Source organism: Kwoniella dendrophila, chromosome 6 (genome assembly GCF_036810415.1).
Source record: "Kwoniella dendrophila CBS 6074 chromosome 6, complete sequence".
Classification (NCBI taxonomy): domain Eukaryota; kingdom Fungi; phylum Basidiomycota; class Tremellomycetes; order Tremellales; family Cryptococcaceae; genus Kwoniella; species Kwoniella dendrophila.
This window is the reverse complement of record NC_089481.1, coordinates 1076237-1088366: the sequence shown is the minus strand read 5'-3', so window position 1 is coordinate 1088366 and position 12130 is coordinate 1076237. Positions and strand designations below refer to the sequence as shown.

Here is a 12130-nt window from a genome sequence, read left to right as displayed (position 1 = left end):
ATGTCTGAACCCACATCCGTTCCTTCTTCTACCGATCCGATGGCTATCGTGGAGCAGCTGCAGAACCTTACAGATATAGAAGGTGATTTAGCAGATACAGCGTTAGCAGTCTTAGAGCAGCAGCAGCAGCATGAACAAGATCAAGAAGAAACACCAGCTCTAGATCAAAATAATACCATAGAACCATCATCGGAACAACAACCTCAAGTGGCTGACGAAGCACATCAAAATGAAGCGACTGATACGCCGGTAGTAGAGACTCAGGACTCATCAGCCGAAGCTGAGAAAGCTTTGTTAGAAAATGCAGAAGCAATGGAAGATGTTTTAGAACAGTCAATACCCGCTGAACCAGAACATGTCACTGAACAACCTGCACTCGATACGGCGGCTGAAACTGTGCCTGTGGTTGACGAAACAATAGTGACAGATACCGCTGCATCAACAATACCTCAAGTCACCGCTCAACCAGATGGCGTAGCAGGAGAAGCTGCTCAGTTACTTGAAGCAGTAGAAGCAGATCTTAACAATCCTGTTCTACCCGAAACAGTCATACTTTCAGCGCACGATACAGTCATGGAGACCGCTAATGAAGAAGATACAGGAAAAATCGTGGTCAATGTAGAACAACCTACAATGGAAAATGTAGTTCAAGCAGCTACAAATCCTGAAAACGAATTCCCTCAGACTATAAAAGAAGAATCCATCAATGCTGAAGGTAATATACCTCCTCAACCTACTCCAGCAGCGCCTGACCCAAGAGTCAAAGCAGAAGCTTTCTTCTCAACTTCTTCAACAGTGCCCACCGCCTCAGAAATACCTCGAGAAGAATTTAGGCCCGTACTACCGGATGTACCATTACCTGAAGGCTTGACTGAATCCTCGCCTAGTGTAGCACATAATAGAGATTTGATGCATTCATGGTATCACGGTGAGCAATTGATCTGCTTTCAGATTCTGCAACAATCAAAATATGAGCGACTGATCTTGATATTGAGACAGATCCCAAAAATCCCATTCTCCTTCTATCACTTTTCAACTGGGCTATCCAGAAGACCGAAATTGCAGATGCAAGAGCGTGGTATGAAGCTTTGGCTATCGATAACCCTACAGCAGTAAGTCGACCCAATTGAGTTCACCAGATGACAGCTAACTCCTATATCTACAGGTTGAACCTCTTCTCGCCCTCATTAATCTTGAACTTGCCCTTTCCAATTTCCCTCAAGTCGAAGCTTTATTTGCCAAAGCTCTCAAAGGCCCTTCAGGCGGTATCACTGCTGCTGCTGACGTCAGTATATGGAGTGAGTTGATCTGTTCTTTCTTCTGCTAGCAATTAGAGGGCGAGCTGACGTGTGTGCTGTCTCTTAGAGGCATACCTTCACTACATTCGAAGGCAAAACCCTGTTGTTGAAAGTGCTCCCAATGCCGAAACAGTTCGAGGAACTATCACCAAAGCTTACGAGTTTGCATTGAAGGAGTGTGGATTTGATAGAGAAAGTGGTGAGATATGGGAAGAATACATTCGATTCGTATCGGAAGGACCAGTAAGTACGATCTATCCAAAACTGTCAAACATATGCTGATTGTTTGACTTCTCCCTGATTGATTAGGCCAAAAATCAATGGGAAATTCAAGCGCAACAAGATACGTTGAGAAAGCTGTATCAAAGAGCAATTTGCATACCATTAAATAATATAGAAGCATTATGGAAGTCATATGATCAATTTGAATCTTCAGTAAATAAATCAACATCTAAGAAATTTTTAGCCGAAAAATCGCCTTCATATATGACAGCTAGAACATCATTAAAAGAATTAAAGTCACTAACTGATACGTTACCAAAACCGATTTTACCCCCCAAACCAACTTTTAACGGATCCGATCGTTCAGCTGTGTTAGGTTGGAAAAACTATCTAAAATGGGAAGAAAGCAACCCACTTGTCATCAACGATGAATCCACCCTTAATACTAGAATTGGTTATGCACTAAGAAAATGTTTGAACGAAATGAGACATTTCCCAGAATTATGGTAAGTTATCCACTTATAGCTTGCTGCTAGATATGACCTTCTACAGGCGCTTTTACTCATCTCTATCAATCTCTCTAGGTACTACGCAGCTACATATTATCTGAAACAAGATAAGAAAGAGGAAGCATCTGAAATACTTAAAGCAGGTACACAAGCATGTCCAAAAAGGTGAACAGTCTATTCTAACTTTTGTGTACAGAGATTCAAAAAACTGACTTACATATGTACAGTTACTTGATTACGTTCGCCCTTGCTGAATTACTTGAAGATCTTTCGCAATTCCCCGCTGTGCATGAATTATATCAAGCATTTTTATCATCCCTTGCACCCGAAATTGACGATTTGAAGGAAGTCATCGAAAGGGAAGTGGACATGGCCAAAGGTCCTGAAATTCCTCCTGTGGCTCCAGGAACAGATATTAATATGGACGAAGATGGCATATCGGAACATCAAAGAATGGTGGATGAACGTGAGAATAGAGGTAAATTAGTAGAGGAAAGACGTGGCAAAGAAGTTGAAGATCTGTCAAAGGGTGTTAATGTCGGTTGGGTCATGTATATGAGATTCGCTAGACGTGCTGAGGTGAGTATTGTTTTCTCCGAATGCTGGAACTCAAGCAGTTTGTGGATTACATACCTGGCTACGATGATCGCTGATTGTATGTTACAAAACAGGGCATCAAAGCTGCTCGAGCAGTGTTTGGTAAAGCTAGAAAATCACCTTACTTGACTTGGCATACCTTTGAAGCTTCGGGTGAGTGGAAATCCTACTCTTAGTTGTCTAGATACTATTGCCCGAGAGCGAAGTATAATGCATGCTGATCAAATGGTATAGCTATGATGGAATACCACTCGAACAAAGATTCGGCGGTAGCTATTCGAATATTCGAACTTGGATTGAAACTCTTTAGTGAAGAAGTCGAATATGTTATCAAATATCTTCAATTCCTCTTGAGCATCAATGATGATACGAGTGAGTGCACTACTTCATAGCGGAAATTGCATCATCCTAATTAAGTTGGTACATCGGGCTAATTCAATCCTTGTGCATCAGATGCCAGAGCATTATTCGAACGATCCGCTATCAAAATACCTGTTACAGCGTCACGACCATTATGGGATATTTGGGCTAGATATGAATACCTCTATGGTGATTTATCAGCAGTACATAAGCTTGAAACTAGATTTGCCGAAGTTTTCCCTAATGATTCACCACTAAAACGATTCGCTCAAAGATACACCTACAACAGTATAGATCAAATCGCCATGAGAGATTTAGGATTTTCACCTTCAGCTAGATCCGCTCAACAACCAACTGCTCAAGCTAACATACCTTTACCTGGTGGTCATGCTGGTTCAACATTGACGCCAATTCAGCATCCGCCTATACCTGGTGGATCTAGTATGATGGGTGGACCCTCAAATTCACCCGGAGGTGGATATAAAAGACCTTTACCTGATGCTGAGTCACCTGGAACAGATACAGTAAGAAGAGGATCAATCGATAGATCACCTAAAAGATATAAAGCACATTCACCACCTCCACCACCCAGAAGGTATCCTGCACCAGGTGAAAGAGAAGTACCACCACCTAGAGATCGAGGCTCAAGTGGTAGATACAATTCTGCCGGTCCATCACAGCAGGCACCATTACCAAATGGCAGAGATCGATCACCTTTCACTTCCACTGCTGGTGGTTCAGGCGGTCCTCCTACTTTAAGGGGTCCACCACCTGGATACGGAGCACCAATTGTCCCTCCTCAACCTAATATAGCTGGTATACCACCTGCTGCTTTAGATAAAGATAGAAGTGGTATAGGTAAACCTCTGGTATGGTTCATTGGTAACTTGCCTACTGCAAGAGCATTCGATGGTATGTATCTACAACACGTCCTAACTTCTTACCTATGACGACACGAAACTAACCAATCAATCGTATTGCTGTTGATCAAAATAGGCCCAATATTTAGACCAGACGATATAGTTGGATTATTCAACAATATTGCTCCTACAGGATTAGGTATACCTGCGGGTGGTCCTCCTCTTGGCGGTCCAAGCGGTGATCCTAGAGCAGGACCAACGGGTGGTAGAGGTGGTTATCCAGATCGTAAGTAATACCATTCACTAAAAAAGCTTTATTAGAACTTAAACTAAAGTGCTAATTCGTCCTCGTCCATTCGCATGTATAGCTGAAAGACGGTATGGTGGATTACCACCTATGAGAGGTGGAAGATATTAGTTGATTATTCAGAGGAAAGGAATTGGTTGGAAGAAAGAAAGAGAAGATCTATAATGAATAAGGAATCTCAATGGCTTATCAATACGAAATCTTATATACAGTATTGTATGAGCTCAAACCTACATCAGTAGATAGTAAAATAAATGAAATCAAACAAAATTCGCAGGACATATGCATTATATTCAATCAAGTGATTATCTTTCGGGTCATCTCCACCACGAGAGCATCCCAGAAAATGCAATGCTGCATCAATCTGAATATATTGGACGCAAGACAGAGTGAGAACAAAAATCGTGGCGACAAAAGTTGATTTGTATACATGCAAGGGGGGATATATTCTATTTTCCAATCGTAAATGAGCTAGCTCTTTTTGTCCTTCATTCTTTCCGAGAACATTGATTATTCAATTCGGCTCCTTTCGTTTTTTTGTTTCATGTAATGCTATTCGTTGACCGTCCTATACTGCTAACCTATCCCCTATCCTATGTCAAAATCCTTTTCCATCGCCCATTTTATTGAGACTCCAATAAAGCTTCTAAAGCTTCAACAACTTCTTCAGGACAAGTTACATGCCAACCTGCTAATGTCTTTTTGGCTGGTGGTCCAACAGTAGTAGCGAAAATTTCATCTGGTCTAATATGTAGTTCGACATCTTTCAATTCTGCGACTTCTTCAGGATCTAATGTTGATGTCACAGCAACAGGTGGTTTCATTATTATTGGGTCAGACGATGCTGTTACTCCACCAGGTGGGAAAACTGTTCTCAACGATCTGAACATATCCTCATCGGTCTGAAAATGATAATGGATATAATCAGCATCCACATATTTCGCATAGATGACTGTTCTCAAGAAGATGTGATCATCGCTTACCTTGTCGTCACCAGCGCAGAAGATCAAATCAGCGTCCGGGTTCTCGTACATCAATCTCTTGACGATCTCTCCTTTGTTGACAGCAAGAGGTCGGACTTCGAGGTTTTTCTTTCCGACGAGAACTACGATCAATATATTAGCATGCTGCTGTTGGACTTGGCTAATGATCTCGTGAACTCACCTTCGATAGGTCGTCTAGGAGCTAAAGAACTTTCAAGTAAATCTAAACATTGTTTACATTGGAATTCACTATGCATAAATCATCAGCTCGACTATTCATTGCGGCAAACCTCAAAGTTAACTTACCCGAAGTCGGGATCAGAGTTTCTGTAATGCCATGTAATAGAAGCTTTCTTGACTTCGATAGTGGCACCGGTTGTTCGCTGAGCCGAAAATGAGATATCAGTATTCTGTTCCTTGGGTAACAAGGAAGGGTTTACTCACCTCGGTGTAGTATTTGAAGATTTCTTCAACTTCACTCATCCAACTCATGTCTAAAGCTTCAGTCATATTTGTGAAATCTTCATCTCCAGGTTGTTTAACGAAAGAACCGTGTTCAGCTGACATTCCTAAATTATCTACATGACCCCAGTGCTCTTCTAAGAAATCACCATCTCTACCTGATATCAAGTAAACAACGTTCTTAGGATCTTGTGCTAATGTGGTAATAGCTGCTAAAGTTCTTTCGGTAGGTACAGCGTGAGAAGGTACTTTGACAATTGGTGTGAGAGTTCCCTGTAAACCAGAAGAATCATCAGTAATGGAACTCTGACGAAAGGAAATTTGATAAGCAAAATAAGCGACTTACATCGTAATCGAATAACATTAATCTTTTCTTAGCACTCTTATATGCACTACTGAATTTACCAATATCTAAAGCAGGAGTTTGATGAGCAGTATGTTCACCACCAACGTTCTCTAACAATTGTTTCAAGATAGTAGCAGCCCAAGTGTAAGAAGTGTGACCGACAACACTATTCAATAAACTAGTATGTCTCTCTTCTTTTTCACTTTCAGGCATGTTCAGTCCTTTGTTGATAGCGTGAGCTACACCTAAGAGATCATGAGGGTTGATTTGTAAAGCAGATTGGAATGATGCTACTGTTCCCATGAATTCTGATAAGACTAATGGTGATTTGTTGGTTTTATCTTGACATAGAATGAATTCCATTGATGTGGTGTTCATACCGTCTCTAAGAGAAGTGATTAATGCTAAGTCGGCAACGGATAAGAGACCGAAATATTCATCTTTTTCAAGTGCTTGATGGCTACAAATGCGAAGTATCAGTACCAAATACCACTACTAGCTAGAGAAACGACTTACTAGTGGTGAACAGGGGTGAAATCTAAACTACCATAGGTACCGTTAATATGACTAACTAATTCGGCAGTCATTCGTTCAAGTTTAGGTGATTCTGATAAAGCTGGAGTGGTGACTTGAATCAAGACAACTTTATTTCTCCATTCAGGATAAACTTGTAAGAATTTCTCGAATGCTTGAAGTTTGTTGTAGACACCTTTAGCGACATCTAATTTCTCTCTACCAACAATAATTTTCTTATCTTTGTAGAGCTGTCTTAAAGCTTCCATTTTAGGAAGAACCCCTGGTAATTCTCTATCATGGATAACTCTCTTGACATCTAAACCAATGGGACAGTATCCAACAGCTGTCATTTGTCCGTTGGCTTCTACACCTCCAGGGGTAGATTCGTAACCACAAACTCTGATACAGGTGGACACGAAATGTCGGGAATAGGAGTATGTCTGGAAAGAAACCAAGTTTGCTCCAAGTATACCATCAAGAATCTCTCGTCGGGCTAAGAACTATCTGTAAGCTCAATACTTATTGATCGTTGCACAAGGGACAGCTTACTAGGAAGGCATCTGAAAATCTCAGAACTTGGCCAAGGTGTGTGCATAAACATTCCAATCATAATTTCTACGGGAGCAGCACCGTGTTCACCTCCGACCGATAAATGTTGACCGAGTGCTGAACCAACGTTAGAAAGGAAACCACCGAGTTTTTCGGTCTTTGTTTTATCTTGTGTAGGTGTAGCTTGTTGACTTTGGCTTTGTTCCCAATCGAATTTCTTGTTAGCATGATGAGGAGCAGGGGATGGGTGAGCTGAACCCCAACCACCATTAGGATGAATGACTTGACCAAGAGCTTCTCTGATCATTTTTGGAGCTAGCAGGAGATGGTAATCGTGAACGATAATCAAATCTCCAGGTTTGTAAACCTCGGCAACTCGTTGAGCGAACATTTGATTGGTTTTGTGATAGGCTATCCATGATGGATCTGGAGAAGGTACAGTGGCAGTAGAATCAAGCCAGAGAAGGTAGTGGAATAATGGCCAAAGAGCTGTGAATAGTTGGGTCAGTTGATAAATTCCAATACCGTATAATTGAGATGCAACCTACTTTTCTTACAGAAACCCTCGTAATGACCTTTACTAACGTCTGGCGGTAAGAATACAGGTAGATATTTCAATCTTCCACCTTCTTCGAATTTTTGTTCAACTTCAGTAAATCTTTCTAATTCAGCTTCAACTTCTTTCTTTTCTTGATCGTTGAATTCACCACCGAAAACCATTAAAGGTGATTCATTTGGTGGAGTTGGCATATTTGGTGAAGTTGGTGTAGGAGCTTCAGGTTGAGTGAAAGGAGCTAATAAATTTTGAGCGATTGAAGGGAAAGTTGATTGTGAAGGAGATTGAGGTGAAGCGTTTGTATCAGGTTGTAATAGAACTTCACCTGTCCAAGCGACTAAGATCTGATCGTGTGTATCAGATAAAGATTTTATACCTGACACTAAAGCTGGATGAGCAGTTCTTGAGTGAATTCTCCATTTTGCATCGGCAGATTCTACTGTAGCTTCAACATCTTCAGGTTTAAATTCTGGTGTCATAGGTGGTGATAACATTCCTCCAGCTTCTAATGATTCAGCAGGTACAATCCTAACTATTTCAACTGGTAAATGGTGCATGACATGGATGATTCGTCCGGACAATGGTAATCCTTTAGCTTTATGAGCTGCCTCAAGTCTGGTCACTTGAGCTTGGATATCACCTAAAGATGGTGGTGGAGCTGGCGCTGGGTCTGGGTGCATGGAATCCATCTTGGGCAGTGGTAATCGAGAATAGTTCTGAGGTTATTAGGAAAGAGTTGTTACGTTTGAGTCGACAGCTATATATATGTATAGATACAAGGAAGTGAAATTGCACGTTCGAAATTAGGGATACGAAGGGTGTATAGAGGATTGGCTATATAGGGTGAAAGAAAAGGTCAGCTTCTTGCTTCTCAGCCTAACACATTAGCAATGCCATGGTAAGATAGCCGACAAGGGAAGAAGAAGGATGTATTCCGCATCTAGACTGCCGAACCATCAAGAAAGGAGGGACAAAACAGGACAAAGGAACCTTGATAATGAATGGATAGCATCCTTCTTTCGTCCTTGAAGCTAAACTACGAAGAAGGGAACGCCATATCAGGGAAAGGAGTGAAGCAACTTACGAAAGAGAAGATAGATACAGTGCCAAGCAGCAAATTGAAAAGCTTTGTTGGTCGAATCAACCTTCAGAAGTATACTCAAGAATGAAAGAATAAAGAAGTTGTAGGTTAAGAAAAGCTTCTTGAGTACTTTTTCTCCAGTACACTTTTTTGTGTTGTCAAGTTGGAATTTACAGTATTTGCGTGTGAAGTAACGGTTCACGTTAAGTCTGGAATATCCTATGTTGATAAGGGTAAACACATTTTACACATTTTGAATATTCTATATCCCAGCGGAATACCCTAAAATAAAACGTCATAAAATACCATTCTAAGCAATTCTAAGGCGTGTGTTTCAGGCACTCTTGCTTTCGTTATGACGTAGTTACGTATCAACTAGCATTGAATTAACAGATCCAACGTGGACAAGCTTAATGCCAAACATGTTGATTTGCGGGACACCCGTGGGAGATTCATTCGAATATATGTGGCACCGGACTAACGAATTCAAACTGATTGTTGTTGTTGCCTGGATGGTTGTGTGCGGGTGTGTGTGCTTTTGAGAACTGGCACAAATTGTAGGATATCTATCGATACTTTTAGCAGAATATCAATCACCATCATGTCTTTCATCATACATTGCAGTTGATATCTCCCACCGAGATTAGCAATACTATTAGAAGTATACATATCGCTGTATAAAAGAATCAAAATTCAAATCACCATCCCGAGATGTTGCACCACCATTGTGACATGGACTTTGATTTTATAAACGATATATGGGATGTCATATCAGCATGTTTTACCAAACGACCGCCTCATTCACCAAATTTAGAAGCTCAAGAAGGTGAATTAGAAACATTATTAGTGGGATCAAATGAAGGTTGGGATGATCAAGATGGGATATTACTTTCTACACCTAGAATCCAAAAAGAACGTCAAGCTAAAGGATTGAAACCATCAAAACCTATGAAAAATCCTTTGATACCCAAATCTCAAAATAACGATTACAAAGAACAAGAAGAAGAATTACCACCTTCTTATGACGCTCATTTAAATGCAGCTGGCTCATCATCATTACCTATTTCAATGTACGGAACAAGAAGTAGTAGACCTGTATCAGGATATTCAACAGAATTCGAAAATGAAATTGATGAAGATGCAAAATCATTATCTGTAAATCCGCAAAAATTAGCTGAGCTGGCTAAACAATTTGAACCCACTTTAACTTTAGAAGATATCAGAAAAGAAGAAGAGGAACAAGCTGAAAGAGAAAGAAAGGCTGAAAGAGCTGCAGGTTTAGATATTTACAGTCCACCTATACTGAAAGAAAACCGTCAGGAGGAAATAGATGATGATTTTGGTGAATTCGAACAAGCGACAACCAGCAAAGGTAATAGAATAGTCGATAATACGAATTGAGTAAGGTGGATCTTTAGATAGCGAATGATGCCACTTGATAATAGATCAAGCTGGCTCTCACATCATAGTAACGTACTTATCAACGATACGATTCATACGACTTTACGAAATATAACGACATAGCATAAAACATATAATGACTCTATATATCTGGATTTAGTTCCACGAAAGCATGTAGCCGATAAAACGATACTACGCGCACAGAGAGATTCTGTCTATTACACGTAATGGGCTCTCTCCAGGAGAGGTATACGAATGATAATTTTCAGACTGATACTCCAATTTTGCTAGTATCTAGGCACAACCTCTCGTGTAGTCCGCTTGTAATGGTAATAACCATTGTTAGGAATTTGAGGCACACCTCTAGCACCCTCTCCACCGTTGGCTTTGGTGGTCGTTCCATCCCAAGCTGCAGCAGGCCATGAGAGGATGGAGATGCTATATTCAGATATTAGCAATGAGTACTTTCTTTAGTCTGTAGGAAGGGAAAGCCTCGAGGGGATAGAAACAGATCAACGGGGTATAAGGAAGAGATTGTCAACAGCCAGTGAGAGATTCGTGTACTCACATTAACATAAGAATAGCTGCTACCAAGCCCATCCACATCTATGCGAAGTAAGTCCCCTCATCAGCTTGACTTTTGGGAAAGCAGTGAAGTTCATACGTACAGCAGGTCCGAAGTCGACATCGATTCCAGCAATCTCAAAAGCTCTATGAGCGATACTCCAGCCGTAAATGGAAAGGAGCCAAGCAATGGTGACTAGCAGAGTAGCAAGACCCTACGAAAACGAAAAGGTTCGCACAGTCTCGTTAATTTCGCACTTTTCTATGAAGTTGCATGATCACAACTCACCATGGTATAAACAAAGAACACTCTGTTTCCAACTGTTCTTAACGCTTTGGATTCATGAACGAATAGCAGAGGAAGAATAGCAAGGACTGTGAAAAAGATGAAAATGACAGCTATAGAAGGTGAATGATAACGTTAGCGATTTTGCTCTTACCTTGTACTCCATGAAATCCATGATCGGCCAGAAGCTGAATCGATAGTGATTCTCAGTAGCTCACATATGGCCCATAACATCATAGCACCCGTCAAAGCTTTGTTGACGTAAGGTTCGTATCTGTATATATAGCGTCAGCTATACCCAAGCAAATTAATAAAGATAGGAACTACTAACTCGTAAGCAACTTGATTAGGAAGGCAAAAGGTGTCAGAACACCATCCGAAAGCTCCAAACTCTGTTCCACCATCTGTGTTGGGGAGTCTCAAGAAACTGATAGTATGAATAAAAGGTGCAGAAAAGGTATTAAGTATGCTATGAATTCGCAAGTATACTGTTGATCAGTAAAATGGTAGTTGTAAAAATACTGTATTCCACATCAAACGACTCACACTAATATAAGACTGGTAAAAGCCAAAGTGAAGAGGATGATAACATGAGCACCGTAAGGAATTTTTTCTCTCCAACTCATACTGAATAAATGATAAGTTATTGTATATACGAAAGTTCAATTAACGTTGAGCTGTAAATGAAGATTTTAGTAAAGATGTGAATGAAGTTAGTTGTCGAAGATGAAGAGAAAAAGAAAAGGTATACTGATCGTAAATTACGCCCTTTATATCTTATCCCGCTGATCAATTTCTACTCTAAGTCTTGAAAGATCAAAAGTAATCTTCGAAACTGATCAACTGAAATTCTTTGGGACAGCCGGATGCGTAGAACAAAAAGATGATAATTGATGAACCTGGTTTTATAGGACAATAAGAATACGTTGATGAAAACCTGGTATGCATTGGTTCCAGAATGATTCAACTGAATAAATGGTGTACAAAAAGGATGTTACCATGTTGTTACAGCGCGATTTACAACTTTTATTGTTAATAACGTTCAATACGAAATAATGGGAAATTCCAAAACTCCGATCTCGTTAAATCATGTATGTTATTGTTCGCGAATACATGTAATCAATTACTCATACCTCAAAGGACCCCTCCTGACCTTTTCACTTCCCATCATGCACTGTAGAACATCAATCAACATCGACCTAGAACGCATGGATATAATAAAGGAAATGTTGT

At 40.4% G+C, this 12130-nt stretch overlaps 4 protein-coding genes across 4 annotated transcripts; 2 read left to right on the top strand and 2 right to left on the bottom strand.

Annotated features, from left to right (window-relative positions):
• L201_004962 (uncharacterized protein) lies at positions 1–4264 on the top strand (the record flags this gene model as incomplete). Its single annotated transcript, XM_066220698.1, has 12 exons — positions 1–928; positions 1000–1112; positions 1166–1298; positions 1366–1541; positions 1608–2026; positions 2105–2194; positions 2257–2608; positions 2701–2779; positions 2861–2998; positions 3080–3898; positions 3983–4132; positions 4215–4264. The coding sequence occupies 12 exons, from the start codon at positions 1–3 to the stop codon at positions 4262–4264; spliced, it is 3447 nt and encodes a 1148-aa protein (XP_066076795.1).
• Positions 4265–4776: 512 nt separating this feature from the next.
• On the bottom strand, positions 4777–8254 carry L201_004961 (trehalose-phosphatase; the record flags this gene model as incomplete). Its single annotated transcript, XM_066220697.1, has 9 exons — positions 4777–5055; positions 5137–5258; positions 5318–5385; positions 5443–5519; positions 5581–5871; positions 5945–6404; positions 6461–6953; positions 7010–7498; positions 7558–8254. The coding sequence occupies 9 exons, from the start codon at positions 8252–8254 to the stop codon at positions 4777–4779; spliced, it is 2976 nt and encodes a 991-aa protein (XP_066076794.1).
• Positions 8255–9378: 1124 nt separating this feature from the next.
• L201_004960 (uncharacterized protein) lies at positions 9379–10047 on the top strand (the record flags this gene model as incomplete). The annotated part of the gene is made up of 1 exon (XM_066220696.1): positions 9379–10047. The coding sequence occupies one exon, from the start codon at positions 9379–9381 to the stop codon at positions 10045–10047; it is 669 nt and encodes a 222-aa protein (XP_066076793.1).
• A 287-nt stretch (positions 10048–10334) lies between these two features.
• L201_004959 (uncharacterized protein) lies at positions 10335–11523 on the bottom strand (the record flags this gene model as incomplete). Its single annotated transcript, XM_066220695.1, has 7 exons — positions 10335–10485; positions 10616–10653; positions 10716–10826; positions 10901–11010; positions 11116–11171; positions 11229–11366; positions 11444–11523. 7 exons carry the CDS (start codon positions 11521–11523, stop codon positions 10335–10337), a joined length of 684 nt encoding a protein of 227 aa, XP_066076792.1.
• Between the last annotated feature and the right edge of the window lie 607 nt (positions 11524–12130).